Below are 17,687 nucleotides of genomic sequence, written 5' to 3' on the forward strand. Positions count from 1 at the left end.
TGATTACATCTGTTCCTGGGATTTGGTAATTATGTGTAAATTAACTGAACAGATTCTAAGTGGGAAAGAAGAATCACTTCCAAGAGCCCATTATCTGTTGTTTCACATACGAATGCAAACAAATGTTACCAGGCAAGAAACATAAAAGGAAATTTATTGAAAATGATGTTCCATTTATATTTTCCAGTATTTTCTCGGCGCTGTTTGGAGAATTAGGGTTGGAGGAAATTTCTAAACAAAAATGTTTTTTTAATGGAAGCAGAAAAGTGTAATAGCCATTTTAGTTTTGTTTTCTGAGTTGCATTCTTATTTCTATAATATTTGCATTTATGTGTAAGCAACATAAAACATAAATTAAAAAGCTTTCTCTTTGCTTGCGAACATTCTTTAATTGCTGGTTTCTGTGAGGGATCAAAAACATTACTGAGGATTTGGCTTTGGAACTGAGATCCAGTGCTAAGAGTTGGGGAGTTTCTCCAAATTAAACCAGCTTGCAGATCAACCTCATCTGATTATTCCATAAGGCAGTGCTTCAAAACCTTAGCACCTTTAAAGATGTCCAGACTTCAACTTGCAGAATTTAGGGAGTTAAAGTCCAGACATCCATCTTATCTTTTTCTACTACCTTCTCCTATTGATATCTTATAATTATGTTATATTGTTATTTGCATGTACACTGAGAGCTCATACAGGTAGTTCTTGACTTACAATGGTTTATTTAGTGGCCATTCAAAGTTACAACAGCACTGAAAAAAAAAATGTGACTTTTGGCTGTTTTTAATTACCACCTTTGTAGCATCCCCGTCATCATGTGATCAAAATTCAGACGCTTGGCAACTGGTTTGTACTTATGACTGTTGCTGTGTCCCAAAGTCATGAGATCACCTTTTCTGACCTTTTCATGAGCAAAATCGACAGGGAAGCCGTGATTCACTTAACAACTGTGGCAAGAAAGATCGTAAGATGGGGCAAATGTCTCACTTAACCACAAAATTTTGGTCTCAGTTGTGATCGTAAGTTAAGGACTACCTATACACCGGAGTCAAATTCACATTTGGCCAAAAAAGAATTTTGTTCTGTTCTGTTCTGTTCTGTTCTGTTCTGTTCTGTTCTTAAAGTTGCTAAGTTTTAGGGGCTTAGCAAAGGGGCTCAGAGCAGCATTCATTACTTTCCTTATGCAGAAGGTATATTTTCTGGGAACAGCATGGATGTTTTCAGGCAACCCTATACAATCGCCTCATTCAAGAGTCTCGTTGCTCTGCCTTTATCCGTGTCTCTGCAGGTGTAGCCGTCGCTCCGAATGCACCAGGTTCCACGTGAAAGAGCAGTGGCTATGGGGCTTTCACTCTGCCCAGCAATGTCTATCCGTCCTGTCTCTAAGCCCCACCAGCATCAGCAGGGAAGAACAGAAAAACGTGAGCTGTGATCCATAACGTTTCCCTTTGAAGGCAGAGACGCCATCATGAGATGGTACCTCACCCTCCAGTGACAGCAAAAGCCTGAATGTGTGCGCATCTTTTACATGAAGAGAGAGAACATGGAGTCTATTTACACTTTTGCTCTTATTGCAAAATGTTAAATGGATGTTGATTGGGTAACTATGGGGACCGAAAGAAGCTTGTTCAGAACAGGTGGATGGAATAGAAGAATAGTGTGGGTCAAAAGAGAAGGGGGGGAGGGGAATGAACAGACAGGCAGAAGATGTTGAGTCAAATAGAATAGGACCAGGGGAGACATGATAGCAGTCTTCCAATATTTGAGGGGCTGTCCCAGAGAGGAGGGGGTCAAGCTATTTTTCAAAGCACCTGAAGGCCAGGCAAGGAACAAAGGATGGAAACTGAACAAGGAGAGATTCAACCTAGAAATAAGGAGAAACTTTATGACGGTGAGAACAATCAACCCATGGAACAACTTTGCCTTCGGAAGTTGTGGGAGCTTCATCACTGGAGGCTTTCAAGAAGAGATTGGACTGCCATTTGTAAGAAATGGTGTAGGGTCTACTGCTTGGGCAGGTGGTTGGACTAGATGACCTACAAGGTCCCTTTCAACTTTGTTAATCTGTAGATCACTTCAGTATTGTTAGGTAGCAGCTCCCAGAATTTCAGCCAAAAATCCTTTCCAATCCCTTAGGATTGAAGATTTGCACTGAATGACAGTCTCTATGTCTCTGCCAGTATAGCCGAGGTTAGATCCTAAATCTTCCTTGCTCTAACTTAGCTGTCTCCAAAACTTTCAGCTGTGATGGAAATAGAAGCATCTCTCCTATAGGTCAGCAGAGAGCAATGAAGAGTATTTCAGGGTCCTTGGTGGTCTCTGAGCTTGGTTGTTTTCTTACGAGCATTTCATTACCCAAACTAGGTAACAGCAATGAACATGGCTTTGACATATCCCACTCTGGAAACAGAATAGAATGTTGGTACTGGTTGTGAAGGTTGTTTCTGATTTAAGAAATTTTAAAAAATCCAAAAATGCAGTGTAGTAATGTTTAATGACTGCCCAGAATTCATGAATTCAGAACTTCAGATGCCCAGAAGTTTTGATTCAGGAACATACTGCAAAAGATTACTGCCAGTCCAGTGCCTGGGTGAAAGCTCACTCTTGGTTTTTCACTTCAAATTTGTACCATATTCTTAGAGGAATATGGTAGAACCAAATCCAATCATGGTTTTTATTATTATTATTATTATTATTATTATTATTATTATTATTATTATTATTATTATTATTATTATTAGATTTATATACCGACCTACTCCCGAAGGACTCAGGGCGGTGAACAGCCAAAAAATAAAACACATAGATTACAAAATTTAAAAGATAGTATAAAACCACATTAAATAATTTGGCCCGGGACAAGTTAAAAACACCCCCAATGGTTAAGACAAATTTAAAATTTACAATTTAAAAAGGGAAAGTTAGGCCAGGCCAGCCTGTTGAAATAGAAAGGTCTTGAGGGTGCGGCGGAAGGTGCGTAGATCCGGGATCCTCCGTATCTCCGGGGGGAGCTCATTCCAGATAGCAGGTGCCCCCACAGAGAAGGCTCTCCCCCTGGGGGCCGCCAGTCGACACTATTTGGCCGATGGCACCCTGAGGAGCCCCTCTCTATGAGGGCGTACTGGCCGGTGAGAGGCTACTGGTGGCAGCAGGCGGTCCCGTAAGTATCCAGGTCCTAAGCTCTAAAGGTGGTAACCAAAACCTTGAAGCACACCCGGAAGACCACCGGGAGCCAGTGCATCTCGCGCAGGAGAGGTGTTACATGGGAACGCCATGTTATTCTTTGCTTTCAGAACACATAGAACACATAGAAAGCTTTCGTCCTTCCATATGAGAAGGAACGTCTTCCTAAGCACCAGAGGACAATTTTTCTGTTCCACTCTTGTTCTTCCATGCCAGTTTTTGCGGAATAAATAGACAATCCTGTGTTCCTTTGACAGTCTCAACTGGCCTTCCTCAACTCAGCAAGATGATTAGGGAAGGCAGATTCAACTCAGCAGTAAATTAATACATGGATATGATTGTAGTAAATTACATTTTGAAAGAATATCGTCATGCACATGCCTAATCTGGTTACTAAATTGACCTATGTGGCAGAGTCAAATAACACAGTAAGTAGAAAACAAACAAACATATTATTCCCACCCAACTTTACACAATGTGTAAACACAATATATAGAGTATAATTGGCTTAATCAAGCACACTGTGCAATTACAGCCAAAATTTAAACTTTTTAAATTGACAGTTCACAAAGAGCACCATTATGTTTTGTCTGGCCTATTTAAAGCTTAGTTGACCATCTTCATATTTTACAAGAATGTTTGGGGAGGCCTGGATGTCACTTTTGATTAAAGAGAAGTGTTGTCAGTTTACATAGATTTACATCAGTGTACATAGGTCTCCAGCTCACTTATATAAGCATATCACAGAGGTGGGTTGCAACAGGTTCTGACCAGTTCTGGAAAACCGATAGCGGAAATTTTGAGTAGTTCGGAGAACCAGTAGTAAAAATTCTGACTGGCCACACCCCCATCTATTCTCTGCCTCCCGAGTCCCAGCTGATCGGGAGGAAATGGGGATTTTGAAGTAACCTTCCTCTAGAGTGGGGAGGGAATGGAGATTTTACAGTATCCTTCCCCTGCCACGCCCATCAAGCCACACCCACAGAACTGGTAGTAAAAATTTTTGAAACCCACCACTGGCATATCACCTATCTCTACAATATGGGAGATAACCAGGCTGACCCTAAGGGATGGGCCAAATGCATCATCAGTCTAGAGTCCCTACACCCCCGAAAACTTAACCCCCCCCCCTCCCCTTGAAGTTTATTGACTCTTATCTTGCACCAATTTGCCTTGAGTAGATCAGATTCTTATATGGAATAAACTCAGAGTGCTTTTGAACTCTATCCTGGCTCCTGGTTTCTCGCACCTGACAAACAACTCTGTTTTTCTCCATGCTCCCTCCTCATTTTCAAAAAGGGAGAGAATGCTGATTATGCAAGAGAATCTTCCTTAGGAAAAGCAAATTACTGTACTGATCTGTCTGCTCTCTGATTGACAGATATTCCTGACTTTTTCGGACTTGCCAGCCCTACAGAATGGAGAGTCCTATTCTTGCTTCTTTGGAGAATATAAGAGCCCAGCTATACTGATGGGTTCAGGCATTATGTGCCCCTCGCCAGAGCCCAACCATGCCCCAAGTTTGAATGCAGGGACAGGTAAGTGGCATGTTCGGAAAGGTCTCTGTGGTGGAAATGTTTTAGAAAGGATAAGCAGGCCGCTGTGCCAGAATGAAACAGGAAACAGTTTGCTTTGTAATGATACCAGTTGGTTTCTTCAGCTTGATGGTATGAGATACAGGGCTAGAATGGACATCCTTTTTCAGTCTCATTGCCACATCTTTTCATTCAGTCTTGCTTCGAAACCGCAAAGTTGTGAGGAGAATAACTAATGGCATTACCAGAATGATCAAGGCCGAAATTGTGGCCAGGTATTTTGCGACAGGTTACTCCCTAAATTCCTGAAAAACAGGAGGAAAACTATTGTACTCGGAGTTTAATTTATGCAGGTGACAGCTTAAAATATCCCAATGTTCAGAAAGGTCCAAAAATATCAATCCAACCATTCTAGAGGCCACGTATGAGATCTAGTCATCCCATAGACTTCCCTCACTGCTCTAGGAGAAGACATTGAGGCCTGCTGTAGGTTTTCTATAGCAGGGGTCTCCAACCTTGACAACTTTAAGCCTGGAGGACTTCAACTCCCAGAGTTCCCCAGTCAGAAAAGCTGGCTAGGGAATTCTGGGAGTTGAAGTCCTCCAGACTTAAAGTTGCCAAGGTTGGAGACCCCTGTTCTACAGCATGATTCATCTTCAACCTTAGGGAAGTGGTGGGCTGCGAGTAGGTTACGTTCGGCCCTCAGTTTAAAATCAAATCACTTTAGACCGTTAGTTAAAAGCAGCCTCTTCTCTTCTACCTGGGAGAAAAAGACAAGCAAAGAGAGAGAGGGAGGGAGGGGGAGAGAGAAAGGGATGTGGAGAATGGACATCCCGAATACCATATAGTTTTGATTTTGTGTCCCAGATGTATATTCCCCAGCTGTCTATGGCACCACAAACCCTCCAAGAGGAAACAGTCCTCAACAGGGCTCAACAGCCCACCCTATTTTAACAGACCCCCCCTGCAAAGCCAGATTTAAGTCATGATAGGTATTAGCAGTTACTTGGGAACCATAAATATTGTGTTCTGATGAATGTGATTCGCATCAATATTGTCTTAAAATACTGGCCTTGAAGAAGCCTTAGCTTCTCTTCAGCTAGTTCTCTGAATAACAGATAGTCCTTGACATGTGACTGTTATGGATCCTGCCCAATTTGGTTGTCAGCAGTATTAAAACTAGTCATTCCGGTGACCAATCTGATTTAATCTTATTTGAGGCAGTCATTAGGCAAACACTGCAGTTGTTAACCAAATGCATAGTTCACTATGGGTGCGGTGTTGCCAAAAGAAGGAAGTGTTGGTTTTCAGGAAAATTATTCTAAAACATTGTCACGTGACCACAGGATGCTGCAAACAGCCTTAAATGTAGCCATGTTGCCGAGTGCCTGAAGTTTGGTCACAATCCAGGTCATAAGTCGGCCAAAAGGAGGTCTTCAAATGGTTGCTAAGTGCCCGATTGTAAATCAAGGACTACAGTATCTGTAATTTTTCCTGTTTAATTATGTTTAAGCATAGACAGAAGAAACAAGAAATATTGATATGTAAGTCCCTCAGACTGGAAATACAAATTCCAGCTGCAGATGCTGTGGCATCATGTTTGAAGCCTGCCTGATTTCCATTTTCAGACCACATCACCATTCAGCTGGAGGTGCGCTTCCACGACATCTTCATTGCCTCAACAACTTTCTCCTTTTATGACTGTTCTGCTGTGGCTTCCCTGAGGAGATCTGCACCGTACGTCCATGAAGAGACCTTTCCTTTCCCCAGATGCCTTTCCCCACGATTGCATTCTCGCTTCGATTGGTTGGGTTTACTCAACAGCTGTTGTGTTCTTGTTCTTAGGTGCCAGGGATGTGTGAGCAGCCATTGGGGGTGTAATTGGTGCGTCCATCAACACCTCTGCACACACAAAACTGTCTGTGAAGATGGGTCCATTATCTACAATCAGAAGGTAGGTTTTTCATAGGTCTTTTAAATCACAAAACTACATCTCACCGATTTTGGCCATATCATGTGGGGGAATTTACAAAGTAATTGTGTTGGGTAGAATTATCAGTAAAAGGAAACCAGCCCTCCAGAGAACATGATAGCTGGACACCATCAAAGCTGACTCCAGCCAGAGCATAGACAAAGCACAGAGAAGCAGTGCAAGATCGGTAGATGTGGAGAGACCTGGCCCATAGAATTGCCAAGAGTCGGACATGACTGAATAGATAACATCATTGTCATCAGCAACAACATTGGTCTTCTATGAGAACGATGACAGTGGGGGATTTGTGAATACATGTGTGTGAGCATGTGTACATATTTAATGTGCAACCCTAGATCCAAATGGCAATAAAAACACTGTGAATGAAAAGATAGCTTGTTCCTAGTTTATAAGAATCTTAGCTCAGTCTGGTTTAGAATACGAGACCTTCTGGGCACTTTTCAAGAAAACCTGGGAATCAGTGGGTTGCTATTTATGTATACTCCATTTTTTTAGGATTGCTTTCTGAAGGCAGAAATGCAATAATGTTCATGTCTAGATATCACTGACACTCCTCCTCCTCCTCCTAATTACGCAAGAATTATTCATGTGTTTTTAAAAATGGCATTACTAGTATTACAATTAGACTAAAATGCATTATTTCAGGGGTTGGCATTGCAGAAGCCTAACTATTGTCTTAGCATGTCCTGTGATTCACAGTATCACATCACACCCTAACATGGTGTATTTGTTTGGTGATGGCATTCAATATGAACAAAGCAACAGTATGGTTAAGCTGGTGTATGAACTAAAGCAAGGGACACGATGGCTCAGTGGCTAAGACGCTGAGCTTGTCAATCAGAAGGTCGGCAGTTCAGCGGTTCGAATCCCTAGCGCTGCATAACGGAGTGAGCTCCCATTACTTGTCCCAGCTTCTGCCAACCTAGCAGTTTGAAAGCACGTAAAAAATGCAAGTAGAAAAATAGGGATCACTTTGGTGGGAAGGTAACAGCACTCCGTGCACCTTCAACATTTTAGTCATGCCGACCACATGGCCGTGCTGGCTCTTTGGCTTAGAAATGGAGATGATCCCCACCCGCTAGAACTGGAAACGACTAGCACACATGTGCGGGGGAACCTTTACCTTTACCTTATGAACTCAGGCATCGAGTATGGCCTCCTTTTGATCCTGTTTTTTCCTAGCACTGACTAGCTATCTCTTCTCCATTTTCTTTTGCTTCTCCAGACTCAGATACTGGACTCCAGCCCATTCCCTTCCTCAGCCATTCCAAGTACAACACAATCATCTTTGCCTATTGTGGCCACTGAACCCCCTACATTCTCGGAAACACCAGGGACTACTTCCATGCCTGCTCCCACCACCATTCCCATTATCTACACCAGCCTGCCAGCCACTTCTGCCCCGACCACTTTGAAGCCCGAAACCCTTACTTCCACAGAGGCACCTCTATCAACCCCAAGTACGGTTACTTTGCTGGAGACAACCCGGGATTCTCTGACATTGCCTCCTACTGAAGTGCCCACTACTGCGACTGTTGGTCCTACCTCAGAATATCTCTCCAGCAACCAGCTGGAGATACTTTCTTCCACAGTGCATCCTACTTCAGAACCAGCTACAGATCCAGAAGATGGCTCTACTGATTCGTCTACTACCATGTATAGCACACCCCAGCCTGTTCTAGAGGGAAAGACGCCTTTTCTTGAAGCTGAAAGTTCCTCCACTCCATCGTCTGCCCCTACGTCTTCTTCCCTAAATCCTCTCACCCCTAACCAGACCGGAAGCCCTTCCACATCTACTAGCGTACTACCACCAATTGACCTGGAGACCGAGCCTCCCATTCTCGAGTTGCCTTATCCTACAGACCTTCCAAAGTGGCTTCCTCCTGAAGAGATCTCAGAATCCCAGGAGAGCGAGGAATGGATGGTTTCGCTGCCACCTGAAAACGACACCTCTTCTTTCTCTGCGTCCATCCTTCTCTCAGGTGATGGGGACTCCTCTGAGAGTGACATCTCTGATTTTCCTCGAATTATGAACCCAACACTCGATTATCAATATGACGCGCCTGGATTCCTGGATTTGGTAAGTCTCATGCTTCACTTCAGAACGCCACAGATGTTATTGCGTGTCATTGATGGTTGATTGGCTGGTTTACTCTGCATACACGCATAAACACATATGACTACAGGTAGTCCTCGAAGTACAACCATTTGTTTATTTGATTGTTCGAAGTTACAGTGACACTGAAAAAATTGACTTATTACCAGTTTTCACACTTACGACCATTGCAGCACCCCCATGGTCACATGGTCATTCAGATGCTTGGCAACTGGTTGTGTCAAGCACCGGGAAAATCAGGAGATTCAGATAGTTCAAACAAGTATAAAGATTTATTGCAAGCTTAAGCTCTCTACAAGAATCTGAACTACTAATGGTTAAAGAAAATTAGCGGCAGTTAAGAAAGGAGTTCAAGGTGGGCTGGATTTAGATCTCTTGCGGGCGCACAGGGACTCATGACTGATGACGCGTTTGACCCCTCCCTCAGGCTCAGTCTGGTCATCCCCTACAGGATCATAGTTTATGAAGGTTGTAGTGTCCCAGGGTCATGTGATCATCTTTTGCAACCTTCTGACAAGCAAAGTCAAGGAGGAAGCCAAATTCACTTAATAACCATGTTACTAACTTAACAATGGCAGTGATTCATTTAACAACTATGGCAAGAAAGGTCGTAAAATGGGGCAAAACTCACTTAACAAAGGTCTCACTTAGCAATAGAAATATTGGGCACAATTGTGGTTGGAAGTTGAGGATTATCTGTATAGGACAACCTGGTTTCAGTGTTTCTGTGCATATTCTGTTTTATTAATCTATGCCAGGAGTGTCAAACTCAAGGCCCGGGGCCCAGATTCGTTCTATGGGGTGCTTAGATCTGGCCTGCAGGGCTGCCCTGGAAACAGCAAAGGACTGGCCCACAGTGCCCCTGCCAGCAAAAACAGAGCTCAGGAGGGCTGTGTGTGGCCCTCCCGAGCTCTGTTTTCGGCTGCAACAGCCTCCTGCAGCCCTCTGCCAGCAAAAACGGAGCTTGGGAGGGCTGTGTGCAGCCCTCCCGGGCTCCATTTTTGCTGGCAGAGCACTGCAGGAGGCTGTCACAGCTGAAAACAGAGCCCAGGAGGACCATGCGCGGGCTGCAGGACATTGAGCTGGCCACACCCACCCTGGCCACACCCACTTGTTCCCCCAAGGTCAAACACAACCCTGATGTGGCCCTCAATGAAACTGAGTTTGACACCCCTGATCTATGCAGAATCCTCTTTTACTCTCTTCAGCATGTTTGTGTGCTTTCAGACGGAGGAGTACAGCTGGGGGCCTGAAGCCTGTCCGTGTGTGAGGGGCATTCAGGGATCCTCTCTGATGCCGGTCAATGTGCAGAGAAAGATCACCCTGATTGGACAAAACTTTCACCTCTACCAGGCAAGACTGTGGCAGCGGGTCAGGTGGGGGGGGGGGCAGGGTGTTGTGAGCCTGTGCTCTACCTGGAGGGCGTAAACCCAGTGGTGTGCTGGAAACCAGCTTGCACCGGCTTGTGAAAGCCGGTTATTAAATTTTCTGGAATTTTGCCAGCCAGCTGAGAGCAGAACTGAGCCACTAGGCTAGCATTTCGCTGGCCTATGACGGTAATAATGATTTGATTGATTGCCTAACTTAGCATGCCAATCAGCTGTTCTGCGCTGATTGGAATGGAGCCAGCAGAGACAATTCTTAAATATGTACAAGGACACCACTCCTTGCACCTTTTCTATGACTGTCCTACTCCTGCTGCGATATTCATTCTATGAATTTCATTGTTGGTGATTGTGAAAGGAAAGATAAAATATGAAGCATATTTCTGTTCTCTTTCCTTTAAAAGCAAGTGCCATATAGAGCCGTGATGGCGAACCTATGGCATGCGTGCTGGAAGCAGCACGCAGAGCCATCTCTCCAGGCACGCGAGTCATTGCCCGTTGCTCTTCCGGGTTCTGGCGCGCTGGCCAGCTGGTCTTCATGTGCATGGGAGCACCGGAAACTGGAAGAACAGCTGCCTGGCGTGCATGTGCACGCCAGGAAGATGATCATCTGGTTTCCGGTGCATGCATGCACACCAGCCAGCTGGTCTTCACATGCGTGCCAGAAACTGGAAGACCAGGTGGCCAGTGCTCATGCATACACCGGAAACCGGAAGATCATCTTCCCGGCGCATGCATGCACACCAGGTGGCTGCTGTTCCATTTTCCAGCCAGCTGGTCCTCGTGCGCACATTCATGCCAAAAATCGGAAGACCAGGTCCTCGTTTTGGCACTTGGTGCTGAAAAGGTTCGCCGACACTGATATAGAAAGTCCTCACTCACCAACCACTCGTTCAGCAACTGTTGGAAGTTATGACGCTGCTGAACGAGTGACACTTACAACCAGGCACTTAAGAAATTGCACTAAATAGCATTATTTGAACTAAGAACTATGTTTAAAGGTTAAATTGCTATATTTTTAAGATTAAAGATAGGATTTAAAATTTGGTAAAGTAAGAATGGAATAAAGATTTAATGAGCATCATGAAATATAAATATGTTTGAATTGTATTGTTAATAGTGAGGATTTAGGATAAGAATTGTGAAATGTATTATGAGACATTAATTGAATTAAGATTTAAGGTAGGTTAATAGAAGGGTAATTGTTTCGATCAAGTAAATATGTGTTAATTTTTTTAAAAGATGGTTGAATTTGTGATTTAAGATTAAGAAATAAGTGTTATGGCAAAATAGAATAGATAAAATTTTGTTAAAGATGACAAAAAATTGAACAAATTGATGACCGGATCAAAAAAAAACAAAAAAAAAAACAGGCACTTAAAATCACTCCACTCCCAATCTTGATTGTGATCTGGATACTTGCCAACCTGTTCACACATCCTATGATCACAATTCAACACTTTCCCTGCTGGCTTCCCACAAGGAAAATCAATGGAGAAGCCGGGTTGGGAAGGTTGCGAGTCGCTTAGATAAGTCTCGCCCACCTGACAGCAGTCACCTCCAGGCCCGAAATCTCTTGCATGTGGAATAGTGTACCAAATATATATATATATCTTTGTGAGACATATTGCAAAAAATATGTGGCTGTTGGGGAAAATGGTATAAATAAAGCAGTTAAGAATGAAAATGCACATGCAAAATGCAACGTGCAAATATTATCAAATTTGCAAAGTGATTTGGAAATGGGATGGAACAAACCTGGCTTTGAAATAGTCTAAATCAGAAGTCTTCAAACTTGGCAGCTTTAAACTATGCTGGCTGGAGAATTCTGGGAGTTGAAGTCCACAAGTCTTAAAGCTGCCAAGTTTGAAGACCTCTGGGTCTAAATGTTGTAGTTAGATAGCGAAGACTGATGCATTTGCCCAAGGCTGGCTCAGAAAAAGTTAAAAGAGTTACATGGGAGGTTTGGAAAGGAAGGCAGGAATCTCATTCATAAGAATCAACTCTGCTTTCCTTTCCTTTCAAGGATCAGCTTTGGGACTATGAATGTGCCTTGGTTCTGGAGGGGAAGACTTTGTCGGTAGAGGCTTATATTGAACAAGATGAAAATGATCCCTCTATTTTCTACATCACCTGCCAATTGCATCAGGTAAGGGCTTCATGGGAGCAGAGTCAGTGTTCCCCTAACTTTGGTCTCAACATTTGTTTATTGATTTATACCCAGTCTTTCTTATTTTTATAAATAACTCAAGGCATTGAACATATCTAATACAGGTAGTCCTTGACATATAACTGTTTAAACTTAACAGTAGCAGTGGGAAAATGTGACTTATGACATGTGTCATAAGTCACATGTATGAAATGTGACTTATGACTTATGACAAGTGTGATTTTGGACATGTGATCAAAATTTGAATGCTTGGCAACCGGCATGTATTCAGTGTCCCATCTGATCACTTTTTTTGTGATCTTCTGAGAAGCAAAGTCAAAGGAGAAACTAGATTCATTTAGCAACCATTTTACTGACTTAACAACTGCAGGGATTCACTTAACTGTGGTAAGAAAAGTCGTAAAATGGGGCAAAATTTCACTTAACTGTCTTACTTAACAGAAATTGTGGTCCCAATGGAGGTCGAAAGTCAAGGACTTTCTGTACTCCTTCCTCCTCCTATTTTCCTCACAACAACAACAACCCTGTGAGCTGAGTGGCCTAGCTGGCTTTGTGCCTAAAGTGGGATTAGAACTCTAGCCTGGTGCCTCAACCACTAGACCACACTGGCTCGCATATATATCCGTGCATCTTATTTGATATTTTTAAAAGGCCACCCACATGTTGAGTGATTCTCGGTGGCTGCCAAAGCATAGCCAAAAAAAGGCTGGGTATAAAAATCTGTCATCAGAAATATGTTACTCCCCCGCTTCAATATATAACAGCCAAGATACAAAGGAAAATAGAATGGGGGAGAAACAGGAAAGCCAGTAAATCTCGGTGACCAGCCGGAATATTCAGCGATGATAAAATTCTGGAAAAGGAAGGAAACAAATAGTAGCTGGTCTCAGCTAAACCGATGCAATAACAAAAGATAGCTTCAATTGAGCCAAAATCAAGTCTTGGTCGCATCCGTATCTCTGACAAAAGTATGGAACTTGTGTGCCATTTTGTGCTAGGATATAATTTTAATATAATCCTTCACACTACTCCAGATGTTCCTGTCATCAGCTGAAATAATTGGAAAAAAGTAAAAACATGAGTGTTAAAATGATCTAAATCAGATTGTAAAAAGAACATTCAAACCATCTGGAAAACAGTTAACAAAAGAAAAGGATCTTACACCGTTTGATTTTTATTTCTAAAATCCTAAGTGCAAAAAGCAAGAATCTACAAAGCCAACCTATTTCCCCAAGGCAGAATCCCATTATTCTTTATTATTATTATTGATGACCTCATTGATACACTAAGAGGAAAATCCAAGGAATACAAACAATCCTAAACTCATACTATCAGCTCAGTGAATATATTCAACTAGGCCAGGGGTCAGCAACCTTAAACACTCAAAGAGACACAAAGGTCCTAACCAGAAGCCCCCCATTCAATTCTAGAACCGACCAGAAGTTCAGTTCCCTCACCATAGAGTCTCTTCCTAGCATGGTGTCCTTTTTCCTCTGCCTGTCCTAACCGAAAGCCCTATCAATTGTGGAGCCAATCGGCGACAGGGAGCCGCAGCAGAGGGATGGAAGAGCCACATGCAGCTCCAGAGCCGCGGGTTGCTGACCCCTGAACTAGACACATACCAGTCGGATGGTTAGGAAGAACAAAAGACAAAACACAACAGAAAATTGCTACAGCAAAGTGAATGGAATAGTCACTAAGATCCCAGGCTTGCTACAAATTGCAATGATGCATTTGTACAAGTTTATACAAATAACAAAACACTTCTAATTGCATAATGCACGTGCTCTACATGGGGCTGTCCTGAAGACCACCCTGAAGCTTCAGCTGTTCCAGAACGGCGCGATGTGAATAACCGTAGTCATGTTTTTATGTGCCCACATGACACCTCTGCTTCATGAGCTGCGCTCGTTGCCTGTTTGCTTCCAGGGGTGGTTGCTACCTACAAAGCTCTACATCATGGGTGTCAAACTGGCCACGTCACGTTTCCTTCACGTTAAGTTTCGCAATGTTTTTCCCCTTCGCGGAGATGGGGTGGGCGTGGCCTGCGCGTGATGCATCCGGCTCGCGGGCCGCCAGTTTTACACCTCCGCAAGTCTACATGGTGTAGTAGGGCAGTTAGATGGCTAACCATTTTGCCATCACAAAAGGAGCGGGGTATGTGTGTCGCATACTATGCACCCTCCCCCCGCACATGTGCATGCAACCCCCCTCCCCCCGCTCCTGGCACGCAATGGCACAGTAGGCCCATTTTTTGCTCTCCCCAGCCTCCAGACCCTTGAGGTCCTCCGGAGGCCGAAAATGGCCCGTTTGCCACCTTCCGGTCCCACTGGAAGTTGGCAAACAGGCCATTTCTGGCCTCCGGAGGGCCTCCGGGGGGGTGGGGGGAAGGCCATTTTTGCCCTCCTCAGACTCCTAGAAAGGCTCTGGACGCTGGGGAAAGAGAAAAACGGGCCTTCCCCACCATCCCCTGAGGTCCTCTGGAGGCAGGAAACAGCCTGTTTCCCTACTTCTGATGTGCCCAGAAGGCCCAAAAATCAGCTGGCAGAGCTGAGCTCGCGTGCCTACCAATATGACTACGTATGCCACCTGTGGCACGGGTGCCATAGGTTCGCCATCACGGTAGTAGGGCCTAGCTACTACCTCTCCCATAGTATCATCCCAAACAATTCCATCTTGCAGGATTGTTACTTTCCACATTCCTTTGATTAAACAATGTTGTCGACTGAGAGACCCGGGACTTTTGCCTACCCCATAGTAGCGCCTGCCCTCTGCATCGAGGTTTTGGGCGCCTCCACTCAGCTGTTGTTTAGAAGAGCCGTCAAGGCCTTGCTCTTCCCCCAGGTCTTTTAGCAAGTGACAGGGAGATCCCTTGTTTCATTCCATCCAGGCCCTCGTTATTGCTGCATTTTATCAGGTTTATTATGATTTAGTTTTCCCTCTGTATGAAAATCATGAAATGTGTAAAGGGAAAAGGAGAAAAAAATGATATAATTGGGAAGGCAATCTTTGGAGTCAGTATTATTTTTCCCTTAGGTTTTTTTCCCCCTAAAAAATACCAGTAACATACAGGCTATCCTCAACTTACAGCCATTTGTTTAGCAACCATTCAAATTACGACAGCACTGGGAAAAATTACTCACAACCAGTCCTCGCACTTACAACCAATGTAGCATTCTGACGGTCAGGTGATCCAAATTCAGGTGCATGGATTAACTGGCTTGTATTTACAACAGTTGCAGTATCTCCAAGTCATGTGCGACATTCCCAGCCAGCTTCCAACAAGCAAAGCCAATAGGGGAAGCCGGATTCACTTAACAACCGCATGAGTCACAACAGTGGCAAAAAAGGTTGTGAAATTAGGCGCAACTCACTTAACAACCGCTTTGCCTAGCGACAGAAATCTTGGTCCCGGTTGTGATCGTAAATCGAGAACCATCTATAATCTTGTATCTTTTCCAAGACTAATACTTGGGTGTCTCTTTTTCAGTACAGCTACTCGGCTCCCCAACTAGAATTCAGTGTGGTCATTTTCGTCCAGCGGAAACGGCATCTCCGCGTGGACAGCATTGAAGATCTCCATGGTAACAGGGAAAGGGCACTGGGCTATCATGGCTTAATAACAACAACATTGGAGCAACTATAGACAAAAAAGTCTTTGTTTTATGAAATAAGAGAGTTTGTGGTAGATTCTAGGCATATCTTGATTTGCTTTAATTGAGCTTGCTTGCATGTGACTGAGTTGTGTTCTGCAGTGAACTAGGAGCCAGTGGGGCGGTTGAAGTAGAAATTTTGGTAGGCAAAACATGGTGCCTATCAAGACTAGGGAGGGAGGGAAGGAAAGAATAGGGAAGGAAGGAAGGCACAGGAAAGGAAGATAGGCAGAGGGAGGGAAGGAAGGAAGGAAGGAATAAGGAGGGAAGGAAGGAAGGAAGGAAGGAAGGAAGGAAGGAAGGAAGGAAGGAAGGAAGGAAGGAAGGCACAGGAAAGGAAGGCAGGCAGAGGGAGAGAGGGAGAGAGAAGGAAGGAAGGCACAGGAAAGGCAGGGAGGGAGGGAGGGAGGGAGGGAAGGAAGGAAGGAAGGAAGGCAGACAGAAGGAGAAAGGGAGGAAGGAAGGAATAGGGAAGGAAGGGAGGCACAGGAAAGGAAAGCAGAGGGAAGGAGGGAGGAAGGAAGGAAGGAAATAGCTTGCTTCTGTTTCTTGCATCATTTGGTTTCTGCATCCAAAGAATTGCTGTATAGACCCTACTAATGCCCAGCTCAATGTGTCTCTTTCTCTTCAGTGACCTTATACAATTGCTCGGTGGGACACTTAGATTGCAGCCGCTGCCAAACCGCCGATGCCAAGTATAGCTGTGTGTGGTGTGGAGGAGAGCAACCTAGCTGCCTATTCCAAGACTCCTGCAAAGAAGAGGTCGCAGACACATGCCCGGCCCCATTGATTCATGCAGTGAGTAACCGTCCGGTGTGATGGAAGCCAGATGCTTGGTGAAGAAACCCACAAGAATCTAGAATGCTTGCAAATAGCCCAAGGAGGCCCCAGACTGGTGAAGATAATGGTTACCAAGGCAGCTAGTTCTGATATAGCAACTGGAGAGCTTCTCGTCCCAGGAAGCAGCAGCTTCCTTTGGAGAAGGAATAGCCATTTCCCTTTCTTTCCAGCAGCCTACTTTGATTTTGCACCTAGCTAAAGTTCTGAAACGCCTTAATCATAGAAACATCTGGGGCTTTTCTTTATGCACAACAGAGAGCAGCTTGTAATAAGTTGTAATTGTATTACAACGTAAAATAACAAATACATATGGTAGTGTGATTTGAAGACAGGAAGTTAAGAGATGTGTCTCTGCTTGTGCTTCATTCAGCTGGAGCAGCAGGCTCTTCGGGGTGTGCAGGTGGAAAGGAAAACCTGATTCTGTCTCCAAGCTCCAGCTTTCTATTAAAGAGAAGAAAGCAACGCATGTTGGCTTGATCTGCCTACAGATTGCAGCCTGGAAGCATTTGCAGGAATTGCATTTGGCTATACAGTTAGACCAGAGGTCTTCAAACTTGGCAGCTTTAAGACTTGTGGACTTCAACTCCCAGAATTCTCCAGCTGAGAAGTCTTAAAGCTGCCAAGTTTGAAGACCTCTGAGTTAGACCATTTAGATCAAATGGAGCTATAAATCTCTATCTAAAGGGTAGTATAACAGGATAGTTTTTGTATTCTAAAAATGGAGCTTCATCCATATATATATAATTCATGAGCGTTGCTTTTTTCTGAAAAATACATAAAATGTATATCGGGACCAAGTCTTATTTATACGAGCCATC

General features: G+C 44.0%; 1 protein-coding gene across 1 annotated transcript in view; it reads left to right on the plus strand.

Moving 5' to 3' along the window:
* PLXNB1 (plexin B1) overlaps positions 1–17,687 on the plus strand; it is a 97,339-nt gene that overhangs the window by 34,606 nt on the left and 45,046 nt on the right. Inside the window, exons 5-13 of the mRNA XM_070933505.1 lie at positions 1,283–1,415; positions 4,559–4,715; positions 6,341–6,449; positions 6,558–6,666; positions 7,931–8,785; positions 10,049–10,174; positions 12,233–12,355; positions 15,867–15,960; positions 16,661–16,827. Coding sequence (XP_070789606.1) covers positions 1,283–1,415; positions 4,559–4,715; positions 6,341–6,449; positions 6,558–6,666; positions 7,931–8,785; positions 10,049–10,174; positions 12,233–12,355; positions 15,867–15,960; positions 16,661–16,827 — 1,873 coding nt within the window. The remainder of the gene's footprint in view (positions 1–1,282; positions 1,416–4,558; positions 4,716–6,340; positions 6,450–6,557; positions 6,667–7,930; positions 8,786–10,048; positions 10,175–12,232; positions 12,356–15,866; positions 15,961–16,660; positions 16,828–17,687) is intronic.

Source organism: Pituophis catenifer, unplaced genomic scaffold, assembly GCF_029215685.1.
Source record: "Pituophis catenifer annectens isolate HBS135680 unplaced genomic scaffold, rPitCat1.0.hap2 SCAF_2, whole genome shotgun sequence".
Lineage (NCBI taxonomy): Eukaryota > Metazoa > Chordata > Lepidosauria > Squamata > Colubridae > Pituophis > Pituophis catenifer.